At 40.5% G+C, this 22,947-nt stretch overlaps 1 protein-coding gene and 1 pseudogene across 17 annotated transcripts in view; one reads left to right on the top strand and one right to left on the bottom strand.

Annotated features, from left to right (window-relative positions):
* Positions 1 to 22,947, bottom strand: part of ARHGAP26 (Rho GTPase activating protein 26) — a 418,559-nt gene that overhangs the window by 252,306 nt on the left and 143,306 nt on the right. For all 17 annotated transcript variants that reach the window (XR_003136017.3, XR_003136019.3, XM_035713919.2 and 14 more), the window contains one exon: positions 8,227 to 8,305. Coding sequence is in view for 15 of the 17 variants with exons in the window: in XM_035713919.2 (XP_035569812.2) it covers positions 8,227 to 8,305 (79 nt within the window). In the remaining 2 variants the exon portion in view is untranslated. The remainder of the gene's footprint in view (positions 1 to 8,226; positions 8,306 to 22,947) is intronic.
* On the top strand, positions 6,713 to 7,002 carry LOC112658918 (60S ribosomal protein L37-like; annotated as a pseudogene).

Raw genomic sequence — 22,947 nt, 5'->3', positions numbered from 1 at the left:
AACCCAATTTCACCTGATTTTCTCTTTCCTCTCACTTTGTATCTCACATTGCTCAATTAGTTTGATTTTTATGAGAAATTATTCTTCTGAAGAACATCTAACCAAAGGCAACAAGGACGAAGTGAATAGTATTAAATTCCATTTAAGACTTGCACACACACACACACAAAAAAAAAAAGACTTGCACACAGGGCAGCCCTGGTGGCTCAGCGGTTTAGTGCTTGCCTTCGGCCCAGGGCGTGATCCTGGAGTCCTGAGATTGAGTCCCACTTCGGGCTCCCTGCATAGAGCCTGCTTCTCCCTTTGCCTGTGTCTCTGCCTCTGTCTCTCTCTCTGTCTCTCAAGAATAAATAAAACAAATAAACAAACAAACAAACAAACTTGTACACATTGGTAGGATAATAGTATGTACTATTATGAATTCTACTGATATAAAAGCATTCACAGGGGGGATCCCTGGGTGGCTCAGCGGTTTAGCACCTGCCTTTGGCCCAGCGTGTGATCCTGGAGTCCTGGGATCGAGTCCCACATCGGGCTCCCTGCATAGAGCCTGCTTCTCCCTCTGCCTGTGTCTCTGCCTCTCTCTCTCTCTCTCTCTCTGTGTCTTTCATGAATAAATAAATCAATAAAATCTTTAAAAAAAAAAAAAAAGCATTCACAGGACTCAAAGACAAAGCCTGAAGCCAGCTTTTTTTTTTTTTTAAGACTTTATTTATTTATTCATGAGACAGACAGACAGAAAGAGAGGCAGAGACACAGGCAGAGGGAGAAGCAGGCTCCATGCAGAGAGCCTGATGTAGGACTCGATCCCGGGTCTCCAGGATCATGCCCTGGGCCAAAGGCAGGCGCGATACCGCTGAGCCACCCGGGCTGCCCTGAAGCCAGCTTCTTGATCCAGTAAGAGAAAAAGAAACACAAGCAAAATAATAATAGAGATCTAATCTAATTTCCCAGCAGCTTGGGGACAAGTGGGAGATATGTAAAGCAAGAGACCTCATCCTCAGACTCTTCACCTCACACTATGTGGTATTACAAAGAAAACTCTCACAAAATGGGCAGGACTATCCTTCCAAACCATCACACCACTCATAAAGGAGTGAGAACTGCATCATCACACAAGAGCTTAGTGATTTCACCCCACACCTTCTTAACCATTCAGACTCCTCTGATCACTTATTTTACCACGGAAAGGAAAATCTAAGCACTTGCAGTGGAATGGTGAGGTGAGCTTAGCATACAGCTTGGGCTGATAAACTGCCAGGCCTGGGATGCATTATAGCAAAGGAGACTACAGATTACTTCATAATCTTCTATTCACAGATTTCAAATTCAGCCTGACTGCTCAGTGAAATCACTTTTTGCATACTACTGCAAGCAGTCCCTGCCTACCCTCTGGTGAGCCCAGGCAAGGTAACTTTAAATAAACTCTGTGTTCAAATGAGCCAAGTAATTTAGAAATGCAAGCTAGAAAGAGAATCTGGTTATCCTACTATCTGCCCCCTCTCTAAAAGGACAACAGTAAGAACTAACTTTTAATGGGCACTTGGCCACGTTCAGGACTGGTGCTAATCACTTTATGTATATGTTGATCCTTACAAAAGTTTTATAGGAAGGTATTATTATTATTATCCTCATGTTTGCAGGGATTAAGTCATTGCACAAGGTGAGAGACCTAATAGTGGTGAGTAGGGATTTAAACTTGGGCTAGCTGAGCCTACATTCTTTTTTTTTTTTTTTTTTTAAGTAGGCTCCACACAGCATGGAACCCAATGTGAGGCTCCAACTCATGAGAGTGAGATCAAGACCTGAGTCGACATCGAGTCAGGCACTCAACCGACTGAGCCACCCAGGTGCCCAGAGCCTACGCGACATTCTTAACCACCGTTAACATTCTGCTTCTGATCCTAGAATCTGATCTTAGTAGTAATCAATCTTACTTTTTTCCTTTAAATACTCTAAACAGCTCTTTCAGGTATCAGGTGCAAATCATAAAATCCAATGCAACTACTCATTTACACTCTGAGTATTTATACTCTGAGTTCTTGAAGCACTTAGTGGGGGCTACAGTTTGGGCACAGCAGAAAAAAGTGAGGAAGGGTACCACACTGTCTTGTCCTCACTAGAAGACTGGTGTTTTCCTTAGTCTCTTTCTCTTTTCCCTTCAATCACTGCAGGAGGCACAATAAAGCAGCTCCACCTAACAAGGAGGGTAGATACAATTCAACCACAGCTTCCTAATAATTTAGCGGTATGTGTGTTGTAGTAAATATAGCATAGAGCTGAAAGCTAGGAGACCTGGATTATCTACCCAAGATCAACCACTCACTGACCTTTCCAGGCAGTGCTACCGCTTATATAAACAAGGGTGTGACCATGCTCCACGACTAGGAGGTTCAGCCATATGAAAAAGCCAATCTCTGGCCATTTCTGACCTACAAAAGTGTCAATTTCATAGTTTCAACTAATACATGGATTTACATACAATCTTTCAGGCTACACCACCTGCTTCTTAGCTTCCTAATCTACTTCTACCTATTTCTGACATCCGCCAACCTTCTAACCCCCTGGCTGTCAAGAGAGATTCAAGGAGTGGTTCATTAGAGAAATATTTAATTTCACCAAAGAATCCTTGGGATGTGAAAGAGGACTAATACTTCTAAAATAAGGAGGTAATAGAAGCAGTTCCAGACAGATGCCACTAATCACAGCTAAGGGAATATACGGAACACAGTTTAAAGAGGCTGATCCAGGCTCTAAGGCTCCAAGTTATCCTATTAGTCCCACTGACTTGCTGGGTCATCTTTCCATAGTGTAGAAAGAATAATAAATACTTCAGAGTGTGTGTGTGTGTGTGTGTGTGTGTGTGTGTGTGTGTGTGTGTTGGCAATAATGGAGGGCTGGTAGTGATTAATCAGCTTGCTTTCAGCCCGCATGCTTACGCGCATTATGTAAAGGGAAAAGAAGAGATAACTTCAGTTATAAGAACTGAGAAAAATAAATTTGTGTCTCTAAAATTTTTCTTTGCTATAGTATTTATGCAGCTTGAATCAAGGTTTCACATTCAATATAATAGGGAAGGTCTGGTCCCATGCCTGAGACTATTGTCACAGAAGATTGAAATAAAAGCTTATATGGCTACAAAGGTGAATCTATAACTTGTCAACCCAGATTTAACAGAAAGTTACGAAAATCTAGCAGAATAACTTTGAAGCTTTATCTTACTAACTAGCTGATTGAGTTTTTTTTTAAAATAGTTATATACTTTAAAAAAAAAGTTATATACTCACATCTGTATGCCTTTTATTTTATTTTCTTGCCCTATGCTCTGACTACAACTCCCAGTACTATGTTGAATAAAACTTAAAAGTGAACATCTTTGTCTTCTTTCCATTTTTAGGAAGAAAATATTCAGTCTTTCATGATTAAGTATGATGCTAGTGGTAAACTTGTGGTTTTCCCTCTTGGCTAAGCATCAAAGAACAAGCTCTTCGAATAGAAACTGAAATACAGATACCAGAGTGGGGAGAAGCTGTCACTTTTGCCTACCTCATGTCTTCCCCCTTTCCTTATATAACAATGCTTTGATTCTTTCCTGAGGGGAAGCCAATATTCCCCACCACCACAGTTCTAGCACAGTAGGCAAGTGAGCTAGATCTGGCCAATTCATCTATTCCACCCCTGGTCTAAGTATTTAGTCCAAGAAAATTTAAATATGGGACTTCTTTAAAGTTATTACATAAGGCTCTCTTCCCACTAGACTTACAGATTAGGGATCAACAAAGTATGGCCCATGACTGAAATCTGGCTTCTACCTATTTTTGTAAATAAAGTTTTATTGAAATGTAGTCATACTTGTTCATTTGCACATTGTCAGTGGCTGCTTTTGAGCTACAACAGCAAAACTGAGGAGCTAAAATAGTGACCAGAGGACTCCCAAAGCCTAAAATAATTACTATCTGACCCATTAACAGAATAAGTTTCACAACTCCTGTTCTTGATAATATAATGTAAGCCTTGAACAGTTTGGAAGCTTATCACCACCATCTGGAAAGAATCTACTAGAAACAACATCAACACAAAAGAAGAAACCAACTCCAAATATTATGGAAGTTGCTAGATTCAGATGGCCCAGGACTAATATACCCCAACTTTTTTCAGTTCCATAAGCCAATAAATCCAGATTTTTCCCAGGCCAATTATAAATGAGGCTTCCTTCATTTGAATTCAAATTTGCAACACAGATAAAAACTATAATGTTCACTGCAGAACCACAACTCTAATTTCTTCCTCCATTATATATCCATGAATACCATAAAGACATTCAAAATTATTTTCAACTAGAAAGTCACTGAGCACTAAAAACTGTAATTTAGGGCAGCCCCGGCGGCGCAGCGGTTTAGCGCTGCCTGCAGCCTAGGGCGTGATCCTGGAGACTCTGGATGAGTCCCTTGTCGGGCTCCCTGCATGGTGCCTGCTTCTCCCTCTGCCTGTGTCTCTGCGTCTCTCTCTGTGTGTGCGTCTCTATGAATAAATAAATTTTTAAAAATTCTTTAAAACTGTAATTTATATAACAATTAGCTAAAGTGTAAAATCAACTAATTCAGGGCTCACTTAGACTCTTTTTCCAACCAACCATCATAAAGTGTTATTAAACGATAAAAGAACAAGAAGGATGCAAACCAAAGTTACTTCTCTCCAAAAAAAAAAAAAAAAAAAAAAAAAAAGAATCCAACACTGAATAATCATTCACAGAACAATTGAGCTCTAAGTACAAAAACAAAAGTTAGGTACTGCCATTATAATCTCCCTGATATAAAGCAAACACTCCAAGACCATCTAGAGAAACAGGTTTCAGCTTCTCTTACTAAAGCCAAAACTTCTAAGGGGACAGATTTAACTAACTAGGGAGATTGTGATTAAAACTGGAGCTGTTAAATGTCTACTGGGTATGTTATCTCCAAGAATGCTCCCTTGAGGCTCTTAGCAATGGGAGACAAAATTAAGCCTAATATTCCTGCCACTTAAGCAGTTATCATTTGTCTGTTTCTCTCTCTTGAGGAAACTGAAAAGTACACAGAGATGTGGTTCTCAAAGAAAGCTATATGTTCCTGTGAGGAAATAATTTTATATTATGTTTAGAAACAGAATTATTTTTTGTTTAAATTTTTTTTAATGTGTACATTCTGGAGGCAAGGAGATGTTTCTTTCAACAGCACACTTTCCATCTGCAGAAGCCAGATGTTAATCTACGGGAAAACTCAAGTGGTTAGTAAGACCAGTTACATACAGAGAACAAATATCAAGTGGTAGAGAAAGGGAGGAAGGGAACGTTTAAAATGGAGTTGGTGAAGCAGTTGTAGAACTGCAGCTTATAAGGGGTGGGGAGACCCAAAAACAGTGGAGTTTTTATCCATGCCAAAAACAGTATGCCCTGACAAGATTTTTTTCTTCCTGGGTATTTCCTTCCCTATAATTGAAGAATCATTCAAGAGAGTCAGATAAAGTATTATAAAAATGAAATGAGTAGGGATCCCTGGGTGGCGCAGCGGTTTAGCGCCTGCCTTTGGCCCAGGGCGCGATCCTGGAGACCTGGGATCGAATCCCGCGTCGGGCTCCCGGGGCATGGAGCCTGCTTCTCCCTCTGTGTCTCTGTCTCTGTCTCTGTCTCTCTCTCTCTCTCTCTCTCTCTCTGTGACTATCATAAATAAATAAAAAAAATTTAAAAAAAAAATGAAATGAGTGAGAATTCTTAGAAGGCAGTTTCACATTTTACCTCTATTAATGATAAAAACCAACATGTCTAGGGCTACACGTAGGTTCAAATTCACCTCTGCCACTATGATGGAAACTCTCAACCACGCTTTAGTTTTCTCTTCTTTTTCCTGAAAGTGATAAAATACCTGGGATACTAGCTGGGCCCATGGCTGCTTATGTTCAACCCAGATGTCTCAACCTCCTCTGTAGTCAGATGTGGCCAATGTAAGTATGTTAGGGCCAATGGAAATAATGTGCACCCCCTGGGTTCTGGATACTTTCATCTCCATTATCTGGCTGAAAAATAGCAATGACTAGTACAGCAACCTGGAAAGTCATGGGCTGAGTATGGCAGAATGACCCGACAAGCACGGACTGCTCACTTCCAGGCTTGGAGAGAGAAATCAACTTCTATGTTATTTAAGCTACTATACATTGGAGTCTCTTTATTATGGCAACCTAACCTGAACACTACCATTATAGCCACTTACTGTCTGTGCTACTGAGCCAAGCTACTGAACTTAAGGCTCACTTGCCTCAACTATAAAATGGTAGTATTTTGTGATGTCCTAAGATTATTTTTATTTAATAAGGTACTAAGAAAAATAAATTGGTTAAGGCATGTAATATGCCAAATCCATGACTTACACATACAAAAGTGCTCGATTAAGGGTAGGTGATAGCAGCAAAGGTAAAGGACAAACTAGGAAGCAGCTTTCAAAGGAATCTGACAACAAGCATTTACCATGCCCACAAAACCCTAATGGTAGCAATATCTATCTGCTATATATATGTAAAATATTATTTTATAATATTTAAAATATTTTAAATTTAAATTTAATAAATTTAAATAAACTTAACAAATATATAATAATATTTTATATACATACATATATATATAAAATATATCAGATGTGCCTTCCCTTCCAGTCTCTTCAGTCTTGGCTGCAGAAACCAAATGATGAAAGGGGTGTCATCATTTGGAAAGCACAGTGTTAAAACATACATTGTGCTGCCGCTGTGGCTCTAAGGTCTACCACCTTCAGAAGTTGACCTGTGGCAAATGTGGCTATCCTGCTAAATGAAAGAGAAAGTATAACTGAAGAGCAAGGCTAAAAGACAAAATACCACTGGGACCAGTCAAATGAGACACCTAAAAGTTATCTACCACAGATTCAGGCCTGGATTCCGTGAAGGAACAACACCTCAACTCACAGGGCAGCTGTGGCAGAAACCAGTTCATCTTAAGGATTTCAACAATTAGTCACACAATAAATGTCCTGGTTTTAAAAAAGAATAAATGCATATCTGCTTTGAGAGTTTCTATCAGTAACAACTTATTCAGAGGAAAAAAGGGGGTATCTTATATGTAGCACAGGAGAAGAGTTAAGGTTAAATAATGTTCAATTAGAATTTATCTGTTCCAAACTTTAAATGGCTCTTTAAATCTTGCTTATGTTATTAAATGCTGTTCAAACACAAGTTATTTGTTTCTGCTCAGTTGATTGAACAGAGTTTCACGTTTATATACAAAATAGCTGAGCAGAAAGACCCATCCATCAGTATAGATCACCTAACCCTGGTAGGCTGAAAAAGAGACATCACAAATGAGCTGGAATCATCTATACTGGATACCCATCTTTACGCAGAGTTCCGTACTCAATGGAGACTATGGCCTAATGTCCCCTGCACACATTTCCCCCTCTGGATAGTGCCTTTGCAAGTGATAACTACTGGCTCTCTGACATTGTAGATTCTTTTTATCTTTTGCTTGAGGAACATGGTTAGATTGTTTTCTTAGGTTCTATAACCCTGATATCTGCTGAACACTGCAGTTGAGATCCTTGGCACCAAGATAAGGCCACTGTTCTTGACTTTAGGGCCTCTACTAGGGCCTTCACGTGAGTTTAACATGTCACAAGATGCAGAAAAACCACAAGACTATATTACCCAGCAAAGGCCAGCAACTCAAAAATGGGAGCACAGATCACACCAGCAGGCATAGATTCTTCCATCTACACTGATAATCCCACTATGGATGCGGCTACCATGGCAAGGGGAGGCTGAACCACAAGACGATGAAAAAAGATACTACATAATCTGTATACACTTTTATAATCATTTATCCCACTCAAATAGGTTTCAGATAATGCTTTGCATCCACTTCATGGAGACATCAATGTTCAGTAGGCCAGACTCTGCCTCCTCTAAGAGAACTGAGGACACTACACCTGCCTGGGCAAAGGGGAGTATCACAAGCCTGAGAGGCCCGAAGGACTGAGAGGCCAAAGCTTGGGGACTAGCCACACAGAAGCAGTATCACTATCTAGGAATGTCAGTTCCAGATGCCCTCTGGTACACTGATCTTGAGAAACCAAGGCTTTAGATCAAGAGCAAAAATCAGTGCACTCGGGAAGCAACAAAAAACTCAGGGTCTTTATTTCTGTTCTACTTCCCTGAATTGTTACTTACAGGTTCCCGGCCATCCATGGCTTCCATCCAGAGCCTCCGGTCCTCTTCCGACAATGCCTGCATGGTGATAACCCCTGGCCTGTGGAGAAAGGAGGACACAGATATGAACCCAATGTCACAGGTAGAGAGACCTTGACAAAGAGTGAGGGGTTGCTGGGATTAACAACCTGAAGACAGGAACATACACAGCTTTCCAGTCTCAGAAAGCAAAGTCATCTCCTGAATGCCCCTGAATAAATCCATCTCCCTCAGGGAGCTAGGAGAAAACACAGCAGACATCACCCTACTTAGAGTTAAGGGACCCAAATGATTACAGTGATTCCTTTAGACCCTGTTTGTTCCTTGAGGTCTTATTCTTCTATTCTCCTATTCTCCAAACAGAGAACTTTACTCACAGTAGGAATACAATTCATATTCATTAAAGTGAACAGAATTACTGGTTTCAAGATTAAAAAGAGGGGGAACAACCAAGTGAAGGGACCCTGGTCTCCTAATCTCTAATCCAAGGCTTCTAAATTCCTTTTGACATGAAAATGTTTTATGAAGGTAACTGGCTTTGTAATTAAATTAAATGTATATAGTTTTTTAAGTGAATATTTGTCATGTCAGGTATTAAGTTCTTTACATGCATTACCTCTTTTCACTCTTATTGAAATCTGCTTGCTCTTTCAAACTGAGCACAAACCCTCCAGAAAGCTCATATACAAAATCAAATGGTGTTTGTTGAGTTCCCCTTACAGATGGCACTCCATAAGAACAGACTTGCACCAATGAAAATATCTTTGGGAGACAGGGCTAAAAGCCCTCTGTGCTCATTAAAGCAGGAGTTTTTAGGGTCCACAGATGGGTCCCAGAGAGCCAATAAACCATAGTTCCATCTTCAAATGTATATATATTTTTCTGTATTAACAGTCTCACCCATTATCAAAAAAGACTGCAACCCTCAAAAAGTGAAGAACTACTTCTCACTTTAAAGATGAACTACCCTCATCTTTAAAGTTTGAGAAAGCCTAAAAGGAAGAGGCCTGCCCACTGAGCAAGAATTAAGTCCTATTACTGTCTGAGTCTATGGTATGGTTAATGATCCCAGATCAATACGGTAATGAAACACATATGGGCCTGGCCATACTTGTAGCAGCACAAGTCTATTCATTCTAACCCATATAATCACTGGTCCTGACTTATTTCCACAGTTCCAGTGAATATGCCAGATCTATTTATGTTGAGTATATTTTAAATATTACAGTTGCTTCTTTTCATTGATTATCCCTCAACACCACCCAGGAAAAACATTTCCAAAGATGTAAGCATAAAGGGGTTGGGGATTTGAGGGGCACTAGGGTATGGTGTGAGTGTGTGTGCACACGTTCCCCGTGTGCAGGTAGAAGTAGACAACAGTGGTGGTAGGTGGGTGTGCGGGTGGATGTAAAGGTGTTGAGCATGAGAACAGTAATTTCCCAGAGGCAGTCTGTCCTGTGAAGGCCATCCTGAGTAGTAGCACACTAACACAAAGAGAACTCAGAAAATACAGTAAGCCCTTTATTCCACCAGCCCCTGCCAGGACCCTCGCCCTCCTCTTCTCAGAAATTTTCATTCTCAGACTCAAATGCCCACTTCCCACCATGAGCCCATTTAGTATGTCAGAATGAATGTCTGCAGACTACTGGCAGCTATGGCTCCATAGAGCTGATCCTTGGCTTGCAGTTGTGGAGGACTGCTTCTACCGTTCCACCTCAAGCGCAATGCTTTAACAGCATATAGAAAAAAAAAGTCTACAAAGCTGCAGTCTACCACAGAATTCTCGAGGTGCTGGACCTGAACTTTTGAATGTTGCTCAAAGTGCTGTGCCTGGACCACCAGCTTCAGAATTGGGCATTCCCTTAAAACGGAGATTCTCAACCTGAAACCACCTTAATGAATCTGAAGTTCTGGGCTAGGTCTGGGAATTTGGGTTTTCACCAACTCCACAGGTGATCCTGTGCACAGTTAGGTCTGAGGCTCACTGCCCTGGCTGGCCACAGGCCCCCACCCTTTCCTTCCTGTCCCCCAACACTTAAGAGCAAAGACACCCTCCAGTATACACTACGGTCAAGCAGCCAACAAGTCTCCAGTTCATTTCCTGCTAGGTGCTCACCAGCAAACAGTGAGACCACAATAGTTGCCTAGCATACCAAGATTTCAGGGACCTTGCAGATGTCACATCAACTTCATGGCACACAGTGTGATATTTCCACCCAGAGCCACAAAGAGGAAGTTCAGACAAACTCAGAGGCCACTTGGCCCTAGTAACCAGGAAAGTCAACAGGATTTGTTTTCATTTCAAGAAAAAATATCAAAATGTAAGTTCTTTTCCACATGTGGTTTTGTTCCCCTTTTTTGTGGGAGTGGGTAGTACAGAACTGAATAAGATGGATTTAATATTTAGTTCTAATCCTATCTCCCAAGTTCAGGTAATTTTCTCTCAGTATGACCTCTGGATCACAGTACTATCCTTTCTAGGCATCTAGAAAACACTCTGTTGGCTCCAAGTTTCTTCTCCTTCATTACAATTTAAACTATAATTACATAAATCTCTTATGTGTGTTAATTTCCAAGAACCAAGGTGAAAGGGTCAGCTTTATTTTGGAATCAAGCAATAAGTCTCTTTCCATATTCCCCCTTTGTTCCTACTAGCCACCATTCCTCTAAACAAAATAAAATGGGCAAAACTCTCTATGATCCTGTACTTTCTATGTCAGTCCCTGTAAGATAGGACACATTTCTAAGGGCACCAGCTTATTAGTTCATACTTTAAATGCATCTGGCTTTTCACAACAAAAATGGAGAAGGGGAAAGGGAAAGAGAACTCCAGAGGCAGGTGTTCAGTGAGCAAGGGAAAATATAAAACAATGAAAGAAAACTGAAGTAAATGAGCTCTTTCTAGTTCTACAAAGAATTATGAAACTATCAAAACCAGAATGGAATTAAAACTATAATAATAATAACTTAGGAGGATGTGTCAGGTGCTGTGCTAAGCACTATACATAAATTAACTCATTTAATCTAGACAACTACATCATGTGCTAAGTATGCTCTCATTACCCCACTGAGCAGATGAAAAAACAAAAGGTCAAATAGGTTAAAGACCTTGTCCACAGTCTCAAGAGCCAGGATCTCAACCCAGCAGTCTATTGCTTCACCCTTGGACACAAGACCACAGCAAATGTAAAGTTGCCCTAGCCCAAAAAGAGCAGATATTGACCACTCAAGTCCTCCACCATCAAAAAGAACTAGACCCTCCTCTAAGCACCACAGTGAGTTGGCAGTATGGTCTACTAGTTTAAAGATGATTGGGACGCCTGGATGGTTCAGTCAGTTAACTGTCTGCCTTCCACTCAGGTCATGATCCCAGGATTCTGGAATAGAGCCCCACATCAGGCCCCCTCATATAATAATGAAAAACACAATCGAGACACAAAGACTACTAACAGTATGATTCCATTGATATGATGTTCAAACTCTAGTCAACGTCATTTATAGTGACAGAATTCAGAACAGTGATTTCATCTTGGGGAAAAGGTATGACAATGACCAGAAGGAAGCCTTCTCAGGTAACAGCAATGTTCTTTCTATAACCTGATCAGGGTGGTTACACAGGTAGGGGTTGGGGGGTTGTCATAAAGATATGGACTTAAGATTTGTGCATCTTACTGGGATTACACCTCAACTTTTTAATAAAGTCTTTTAAATACTGAAGAGAAGGACACCTGCATGGCTCAGTTGGTTAAGCGTCTGCTTTTGGCTCAGGTCATGATCCCGGAGTCCAGGGATCAAACTCCGCATCAGGCTCCCTGCTCAGTGGAGAGACTACTGTTTCTCCCTCCCTCTACTCTTATACTCTCGTACCCACCAGCCCTTTCTTTCTTTCTCTCTCTCTCTCTCTCTCGCGCGCGCTCTCTCTCTCTCCCCACCTCTCTAATAAATAAAATCTTTAAATACATATATACATACATACAAAGTGAAGAGACAGGCCTTGTCATCAATAATTTAGGCTCACTAGTTATCCTGATTCTGGTGCTTTGCTGCTGCATAAATGCCTAGAGGACAAGTAACTGAACTACTCCATGTTATCCTTTACACTGCAGATTTAAACAGTACCTACTTCAAGGAGTCATTGTGAAGGTTAAATGAGATGCTCATAAAGTTTTTCAAAGTGTCAGACACACTGTAAATGTTCCAAAAACTAGTTATCACTGGGGCCAATGGAGGTGGCACGTGGAGGGGAAAAAATGGCAAGTATGCAGTAGGATGAAAATTATGGAGGGAGAAGGCCAGGTGTATATAGTTTAAAAAAGAAAAGAAAGCAGCCACAGGTGCTTCTGATACACATGACCCCACCCCCAGAACAATCATAGACAGCACTGAAAATCACACCTCTACCACAAAAGGAGTCAAGCCAGGGGCTGCAGTGACACACAGGCTCTGACATCATGACCATTTCCTTTTTCCTCCTGAGTAAAGCATCAAAGTGGCCTACTTCCCCCTTTTGGAATTAAAGTCAGATAAATCGATAAGGACAAAGAAGGGGTCTTTAGCAAATTCTAGAAAATCTGTGAAGGAGCCCCCTCTGCCCACTAGTTGGGAAAAGTGACAAAGGACTTGCAATCCTTTTTGGAGCTCAAGCCCAAGATACAACGTATAAGATATGGCACATCATTTTGACTCTGAATAAACCCTTGGTTAGTGCTGTATCTTTACCAGCTTAAGAACTGTGAACAGTATCTGCAATTTTCTCTAAGCTGGCACTCCACCTCTCACACAACAGGGGAAGAGATGCAGACCATTACTCATCTGTCACAGGGCAAACCGCGCCCCAGCACCATAGCGCCTTCAACGCTGGCCTCCAGAAAGAGCCCATGGAAAACAGTACACTCTTCACTGCCACATCCAGGAGCTGGGACCACTGATGTCAGCTCACAGCCTCCTCAGCAGCAGACAGCAAGCAGAATCACAATCAGGCCTGACTCCAGGGCCATTCGACAGCTTTCCTGCTCTAATCTTATTCCTGAATCTGAGTCAACAATAGTGATCTCAGTGGCTTGGCAACTCCACCACTTCCTACTGGACAAGGAAATGCTGTTCCTAACTCCACCCCACTGAAACAAACACACTCAGAATCTAACAGTACTATTCTTTCTAAATCAACCTCCAAAGATCTAGAGGTTACTCATTCATAAGACTCTAAGTCTTCTGTTGGCAAAAGTTCGTCCCCCAGCTCCCAACCACACTACAGCACATGAAAGGGGCAAGTTCAGAATAAAAGAAGGACTATGGCACCTGCAGAAACACACATTCCCACAGCCTGCATGTGAATCCTATATGCTTATATAGGAAGACAGGGAATGGTGAAGGCTTGGAGAACAGGCTGCCATCCACCACTGAAAAGAGCTGCACAAGTGCCAGGGATAAGAAGTGGTCCTTTGCTTCTAAAATGCTACTGGGAAAACAGGTTCCCAACCATTATTAGGGTTCAAGGTTCAGGACATCTTCATTTACACAGAGATATGGCCAAAATCATTCCAAATAATCTTAGAGAATGACATTTCTTTCTTGTCTATGAGATTACAGACTGAAACATCTACAGAGAACAGCAAGTAAGCAAAATGAGTGAAATTGAATAAAAAAAGTATTTATTGCCTCAAGGAAAATAGGCTCAGTCTCACTTTCCTTATAACATGTAGCCCTTTATATTTTCTTTTGCACATTTACTTTCTGATAGTCACAGGAACAAGAGTATTTCTGCTCTATGGGAAAAACAACAGTGCAAGTGCAAGGCAAAGTGGAAGCTGTCACCTGTCATCATAGTGAAACAATAGGGCATGGTGGGGACTGCAGCAAAGTGGAAAATACATACATGCCCCGCGGAGAGGGAGTGTCTACCTCTCAGCTCTATAAACAGCTGGCACACAGGGAGGGGGATCAACATTGCCAGATTTTTCCAACTTCAACATGCTGGTTCAAACATTACTCAAGCCAAACCAAACAGGTCTGTGGACCGCCAGTTTGCAACTTCTAGTGTTTGTGTCTGTCCTCCTCTGCCTCTCTACCTGAACTCCATCCTAAGTTATCATGGCATATGATAAAGTCATCTGATACACCAGAAGAGTGGTGTGTGTCTGTATTCTTGATTCATCTCACATTAAAATTCAGCAGAGCATCTCTAGCTCTTAAAAACAAGAGGAACATAGGCTACTTCCCCTTTCCCCCCCAATACTCAGGACCCTCTGTCATCACTGGAGGGCAACATTAATCTACTTGGAGATAAAATTTTAACAATATGCACAGCTATACATATGCTGAGATAATGACCCCCTGAAGAAGCTCCTTGTGCATTACAGATCCTTCTTCATGAAAAGATCATGCCATTGTAACCTGAATTATGCAAAAACACAGAGAAACCTGAGAGAGAAACCAGAAGCTACAAACTAGGGACCTATTAACTGTGGCTAATATTTACTGAATAATTTACTATGTGCCAAGCACTGTGCTGAGGACTTTACCTGCATTATTACTTATTCTTCAAAATAACTTTACGAAGTAGGTATTATTATACCTCTTTAAAAGTCTTGTAAAATGTAAGTGGCAACACCTCAACTTAAAGCCAGTCTGCTGACTCTGTAGAAAGCCCATACATAACCACAATACTGTACTGCCCCCATGTGCATGCAGTGTATGTGCCCTGGGATCCATAGTGACCAGCTCCCTCTGCCTTAAAGGGAGGGAAGGAAAGAGGGGAAACACAGCTTTTGTGTACCCTCCTGCTCTCTCTCTCCCTCCTTCCCCTCCCCCCCGCCCTACACCTTAAGTTTTCAGAAGCTGATTTCTCATCAATTTAGAAAGGATCTGATCCTTATTATGACTGAATGTAGCACTAACCTCTTGAGAGGAAAGGTCCTAAAATAATGAATACCATGGTAGTAATAAGACTCTCAATAGTAAATATTGCCAATTGTATCAAATAATTTCCTATATTTTCTTTTAAAGGAGAGTGCAGTCATAAAACATCAGGAAGCCCAGATAAAGCAATCTTTGGCACATTAAGCTGCATGATCCTAAAGGAAACATATACTTTTTACCTATAATGTGCCAGCCATGATGCTAGGTATCTCCTAGCATAGAAGAAAGCAAATTTTAACAGAGAAGCAGCAGCAACAACAGGAGACAGCATTATTAATTGCCACAATGAGTAAGACTCAGGGAGAACAAAAATACATGTTACTACCATTGATAAAAAATTGAAAAAAAATTGTCTAATTCAAGAAATTTATTAGTTCATTTATTAATTTTTCATTTTTACTATCTAGCTCATAGTGAATAGAAATGTAAGTAAGTGGAATTTACTGATTGAGTTGTTTCCTCTTTTCATATTTATTTAACAGCAACATTTTGGTTTAGATTTTTTAAAAAAAACTCATTTTACACTTAGAAGTTGCCTCATAAACTGGCATTCTCCATTAGCAAAACACCAAATTTCAGTATGCAGATTGAAGAGTATAAGTAAGGTTGCCCCAGTCTTCCTTTGTAAAATCCATGAACCACCCCATCTCATTCTTACTTAAACCAGAGTCAACAGTAAACAGGCTCTCAATTTACAAAAAAAGAAGAGGGAAAGGACTACTTGTCAATGACAAGTTCAAACTGCATGAATATTTAAGATTCCAAGAACTTCTCAACTCACTTATTTTATCTAACAGCCAAGAAGTAATCCAGAAAGCACAATACTTCCCCGCTGCCCCCGCCACCCCGTTTACCCCCACCCAAGTATGGAAGTTAGAGCAGAACACCCTCTGAGGAAGGAAAAGCCATTTCCTGTCTGAAATGTCAGTGGTACTGAGACTAGCATTCTAATCCAACCACCAGGAAGGCAAATTCAAATATTATTTCAAGCCAGGGGTGAGAAGGGGAGGGGAGGGGAAGAGAAGTCTGGAACCAGGAAAAATAGATTCATCTGTTGCAAAAGATAAAGGCGCCCTGCACCAAGAAGGAAAAGCAGATCTGCCTGGTGCTCAGCATACATCGGACAGCCAAAATCACACATCAGTTTTCTTCACCATCTTGAAATAAGCCATCCCTGAAGTGAAGAGCCTGACACTTTTCATTTATAAAGCAAGGTAAAATGTAATGTTTACAGAGGCTTGATTAACTGAGCATGCTTGCTTTTGTAGGGAAGGGGTACAAAATGATCCATCACAAAAGGGTGAGAGGAAGGAATGAATCATTCCATACCTTTTCTTTAAGGAGTGATTTGCATAATTTCTTCTATAAGCACAAACACACAACCCCCACTGACTCCTAATTGTGGATATATAAAGGACAGCTAATTTTCAATAGAACTTTTTTAATAGTTACTAATAAATATACAAAACTGCCATCTAGAGGTTGAGCACTGCAGCAAGTCTGTTACATAATGCGATCTTTTTTGGAAAATACATACCATCCTACACTTACACAACCTCACCAAGATATACAAACAAGTGCATACACACACAACACATACCAAGTTAGGAGCAACAGAATTATTTTACCTTATTACAGTTCCCTTTTGAGACAATAAATGATGAAGAAAGGCATACAACTTTTTATCTTCTATAGGAAATATATCCAAATAACGTTACCACATATATAATTTGAAAACTGAAATCTTCCCCCAGCAGCCCCTTTGCACATATATATTTAATGCACCTATATTCACTCCTAGTTTATAGATGACTTGAAACCTCATTCCACTAGAGGAAAATGAGTATCATTCAAAATGAGTGGGGGGGAGGGGTAGAGAACAGGCTCAAAAGAAACATTCACCCAAGGTTAGGTTCAACATGAGAACAATGAATTCCCAGGTATTGGGTAAAGAAAAAAAATTTTAAAGCACAACTTTCTCCAACACAGGACTGCATGAGGAAGGAGTATTATTATCATATTCCATCTTCAAAACAATCCTGTAAAGGAGGTATGATTAGCCTCATCTTATCCATGTGGCTAATGCTCTTGCCCAGAGTCATACAGCTAGTAAGGGGCAGGTCCCAAACTGAATCTCAAGGCTGCTAGCATCTTTTACCGGCACTGCACAGCCTCCATAAAAACATCCTTGAAATAAGTGTGGAAGCTAATTGGAGGGTTTCGGAGAGTTTTTCAGATCTTCCACAAATCTTCCAAGTCTCCACTATTCTTATTTTAACCAAGCTTTCATTTTCCTGGAATTTTTTTCACGTTACCTATACTGAAATGCAGATTACATGAGTACCTGCTCAAGTTTTATTTTAAATAGTAACTAACATGATTAAGTTCCTGGAGCATCTTACAAAATAGTTTAGCAAAGTCCCAAAGGAAAGAACAAAATAATCTAACTAAGAAATTACACTTCCTTAAGCAACAAAATAAACAAACATATGCACACAGTACTGTATTAAAAACTGTAAGACGTGATTGTGCCTCTGGAAAGCATATTATCTGACACACAAATTTAGAGTTGAACAGTGGTATATACAACATAGCTAATTAAACAACCAGCCAACCACTACCAGGAAAAGCTCATACATAGTGCAAAGGCACAGTACATACAGTAGGATGACCCTAGAGTAGATAGTGGGTATGGCACATCAGGTCGGTGCTGGTCAGAAAAAGAAAAGGTGTCTGTCTTTACCTATTCGTGGGAAACTTGCACTAGGACTTCAGGTTGAATTTGAAAGCAAAATCAGATGGCAACTTTTAAGAAGGAAAGTCCGATAGATTCAAAGTGCTTTATTAAACTTTCTACTTCCACTGCTGGTAAAATCTGTGGCAGGTAGTTAGTTACGCTTCATAAATGATGGAGGGAGGGAGGCAGGGAATGAGAGAAGGAATAGATTCATGGTATTCTGGTCATGCCATCAATCTCTCTAAAAACAGCAGGATTAAGTCCCTGGGTTTGTTATATTCGTCCTACAGCTTTCTGGTCCTCCAAGTTTGCTCAAACACTCAACGTCCTGGTTTATACCTTTAGTTGCATAAATCTGTATGTGTATGCATTTCTATAGTCAAAAGTAAACTCCACGAAGGTAAGGACTATGCTTGTCCTGGCCCCCATGCCAATATTGGGAATCAGCCATTTAGTACTCCACATAACGTCTTCAAATGTAAGGACTTCTGCTGGAATTAATCCTGGAAAAAATACAGCACTCTAATTGTTTCCTTTCCCTAAATATAAACACCACCACTCAAGAGACTACATTGATTCAGTGCATCAAAACGAAGCCTTTTGTTTCTATTATTTTCCATATGGTTTAGTGGCTCCTCCTGGAAAACATATGGGAGAAAATATCCATGTGTTACATCTGTGAGAAATTTCTTTAAACAAATCCAGAGATGCTGGGAGAAGATTGCCACCATGATCCTTGAGCTTGAACAAATATTTTCTCTATTCTTATTCATGAATTTCCATAAGATGCTGCATGGTGGAGTTAATTATTCAGTGACTGAAGGGAAGCACCAATTGGCAAGTATTAGTAACTCACATACCACTACCACTAACAGCTACTTTTAGATGGGAGTCCCATTCCTACCCATGAATTTTACATTGAACTCCTTCAAAAAGAGGTGACATAATTTTAGGGAAAAAAATGATAAATCCAGTCTTTATTCAGTTCAGCAATATAAAATATAAACCTTCAAATGCTCGGTGCTACGGCAAGGTAATATAAAAACACAAAAGAATGCTTCTTTATTAAGAAGAAAGAATGATATATATTTTTTTAAGCTAAAGAAAGCTTAGGCTACCATCAAAAGTATCCAGAATAAGGAAGATAATTTATGTCAATATGTTGTTTGTACAGTGGGGCCTTTTGCCAGTGGGATTATTCAACAAGTGTGTGCCGGCCCATCCATCTAATAGGCTGTTAGGGGGACATCTGGGTAGCTGAGTGGTTGAGCATCTGCCTTTGGCTCAGGTCATGATCCTGGGGTCCTGGGATTCAGTCCCACATCAGGCTCCCTGCAGGGTGCCTGTTTCTCCCTCTGCCTATGTCTCTGCCCCTCTCTCTGTGACTCTCATGAATAAATAAAATATTTTAAAAAATAAAATTAAATAAATAAATAAGTAAGGAGGTCAGGGGTATTGCTGTTGCTTGAGTGACAGAGGTACTCCCTATTCAATGCAGAGTTCCTTTGCTAGGACTGCTTGTAACAAAGTACCACAAACTGGGTGACAGCAATAGCAGAAATTTAGCATCTCACAAGTCTAGAGGCTGTTAAATTTGAGAGCAAGTACTTAGCAGGGGAGGTTCCTTCTGGGGTGTGTGAAGGAGAATCCTTTCCATGCCTCAGTCATAGCTTCTGGCGATTTACTAGCCACCTCTGGCACTCCGTGGCTTGAAGATGCATCACCCCCTTCTCCGCCTTCGCATTCACATGGTATTCTCCCTGTGTATATAATCTGTCTTGGTATCCAAATTACCCCCTTTTATAGGGACATCAATCAGTCTTACCGGATTATGGGCCCACCCTAATGACTTCACTTTCTCGAAGACCTCTGTAAAGACCCTAATTACCTCCCTTTCAACTTGATGACCTCTGTAAAGGCACTGTTTCCAAATAATTTTGATTTTTAGATACTGGGGATTAGTCAACATATGAATCGAGGGATACACAATTTAACTCACAATAAACCTCTTCTAAGAAAGAAAATACTCCTCTTTGTATCATATTGTGGCAACATCCTACAGCAACTCCAAGTCCTACACACTTACTTAAAGCCCTAAAATAGTCTTAATGCTAGAGTCCTGAAACTGAATTTAAAAACAAAAGCAGAAGGGAAATTCAAAGCAGTATCGCAATGATTTAATGGACATGATATCTTGACCTACACAACTTTTTACTTTGGAACTGAACAAAGACACAAAAGTTTCTACTAATATAAACTTGTCAGTGTTGGTAACAATAAAACCCTTTTGAAGGAAAGACAAAGACATGAAAACAACAGGCTGTAACATACTTACTCACAACTGTCCCAGAGTCTTTAACAAATTCTCAGGTTTGAACCACTCCCCACCCCCACCCCACCCCCACAAACCAGTTCTGAGAAAAGGAATCAAAGGCATGCAGGCACTAGAGAATACCGACAGATAAGATGTGATTATGTGGAACTAAGTAATTATGTGAAGTTACCATAGAAGGGTGTAAGATCCTGAAACTATAGGCCTAGTTGAAATATCAAAGGAAAAACAATTAGATACAAGAATTAAAAGTAACTTTCTGAAATGTATTCAGTTTACAGAGAACCTCTGACACAAGGTTCAAGAACTATAGATCTGAATCCCAAACCTCTGAATTAACAGTTATTTTGATTTCCAGCTTGTTCAGGGGTCAAAGAGTCACAACACTTCTTCCTGTAGGATATGAATATCGGAGATTAATCCTGATTAATCATCAGGATTTCAGGAGGAACAAAGTAACAGCAATGCATTGTGATACAATGAAATCAACTGATAAATGGCACTGTTGCTTTTATTCCTTACTCATGCTAACCTCCCCAAATAGAACTGTCACCTTAAAAATAAAAGGTGTAAGAGGTGTACCAAAAAACAAAAACACACAAAACATACCATTCATCACCTGTGTGTGATGTACCTGGCACCTATCTGCACTGCCTCTTTGAACTGTTAGCCATGTGAGGATTTTCTGAAGGTCATAAAGTAGTAAATATAAGAACAGAAGCTAGTTTGCAGCTTCAGTTCATCCATTTGTTTATGATGCCACGTGCAAGTAATTATGGTGAGAAAGCACTTCACAGATTTCACATCCAGCAAGTTGAACACTCAGTGGTATCTCTGAAACCCAAGTTCTGACAGCCCCGGGGCTTCTCACTGGAAACATTTCTAACGTATCCTCAGTTCTGAGGCAGCAAAGTGCCCTGCAGTATGCACCCACACACCTCAGTTCAAATCCTTCCTAAGCCTGGGGGAAGACTCACACCTCTGAACTACAGATTCATCATCAGAAATGTGAATTAAGTGAAGCACAATCCTCCTTGGAGTGTAGGGAGAATAACCTGAGACATATATGAAAAGCATTCAGCTTCTAGAAAGTGTTCTCTTACTTCTGGTTCCCTTCCATCTTTAACTTAAAAAGCGAGTTTTATGATAGTGGCTGCTGTTGCCTTCTTCCTGGTCATCTTATCAGAGGCTGGAAATGACGTTTTCTACTAGCCGTAGTCGTCTCCTCCGTATTGGTAAGAATTAAGCTCCTTCATAAAGAAGGCTCGGTTTTCTGGATTTTTGTTCTGTTTTACTCTTGTTCCTTGTTACAATGTTTTTCATAAGGAAACATCTCTTATACACTCTGAAAAATCTGTATTGTAATAGGTATGGTGTTTAATGTACCAATTATAAATGAGAATAAAAGACAAATGAAGAGCTTGTTCTCAAAGTGTATTTCAAAGTTTCTTTCCAAGAGAGTCAGACTTTGTAGGTCTGGGGCAGGGGCCAAGAGGCTGTAGTTCTAACAAGCACCCCTGTGGATGCTGAGTGCAGGTGGTTCTCAACACACAGTAAGACATGGTGATGTCATCAACTCAAAAATACTGACCTGCTAGAGTATCACTTCCTAAAGGCTATAGCCTCTGTTAAAAAATAACATAAACTATCAGCACTGAGTCTAAAAGATAGAAGTATTCAACCCTAAATATATTCTACGTCAAAAAATACTACTTTAGCATGTATCTATACCTTAATAGAGTAAAACATTAATAGCCACTACATAAACATCTATAAATATAACCAGTCCCTCTTTTACTTCCTGATTTCCTAGGTGCTAAACTTGTATTTTGTCCCTCTTCCTCTCAAGCCATTCAGGTACACCTGAGAAATCTGTGGAAGGCACAGGTTGGAAAGGCAGCAGGAATCACATCCTTGCTAAAACACACTGGGGAAAAACCAAGGTGTAGGAATCTTCCAGAGGACAGGACTCCGGGCAGAGTTCCCAGGAATGTTGCCAATGAACCCATGGAAATGCTTTTCCTTCTCTCCTTAGTCCCTTCCTGTATGGCTAAGAATAATGCAGAAAGACATGGAGTCAAAACAGGAGACAGAGAAGGAAAAATGCTGCCCAACTGTAACCTAATCTTTGAGATCAAAGATAATGACCTACATAGAAAACAGAGAAGTATTTCATACATGTTCTATGTTATTTTAGGTGACAGGTGTGGCCCCAAGAGGAGGCACAGAAGATGCTCAAGCTCAGAAAACAAAATTTCTTATACTTTCAAGTCCTAGAAACAGGGTGCCCGAATGGCATACCTAACAGAGCCATATGGGAAAGAGCCAGCACCCAAGGGGCTTCTTGTTGGCAGAATTGATGGAAGAGTCTGGCTGACAGCTCTTATTGCAGTTTCCAAGAGAAATGCAAAGCAGGGCAGGATCAACAGTTTATTGGCTAGTCTGAATAATTTCAGAAGGCTCTAAACTATAGGAGTGGCCCTCCTGGCTTGGCACCTGGGACCTCAGATGACTAAAGCAGAGGAGTATTGCTTCCTGGGGATTAAGGGCAAACTGGAGGAGGCAGGGCCTGGGTTGCTTAATTTGCATGTCAATGGCATGCTCCAGGCATTGCCCTTTGCTATCTCTTAGAATTATCTAACTCTGAGGGACAGTCTCTCCCCAGCCAGAAGGGTTTTTAAAGTGTCCCAATACCACAATATACAAGAAAATTTTA

This window comes from Canis lupus, chromosome 2 (assembly GCF_003254725.2).
Source record: "Canis lupus dingo isolate Sandy chromosome 2, ASM325472v2, whole genome shotgun sequence".
NCBI classification, from domain to species: domain Eukaryota; kingdom Metazoa; phylum Chordata; class Mammalia; order Carnivora; family Canidae; genus Canis; species Canis lupus.
The sequence above is the reverse complement of the archived record's forward strand: the minus strand, read 5'-3'. Positions and strand labels throughout refer to the sequence as shown.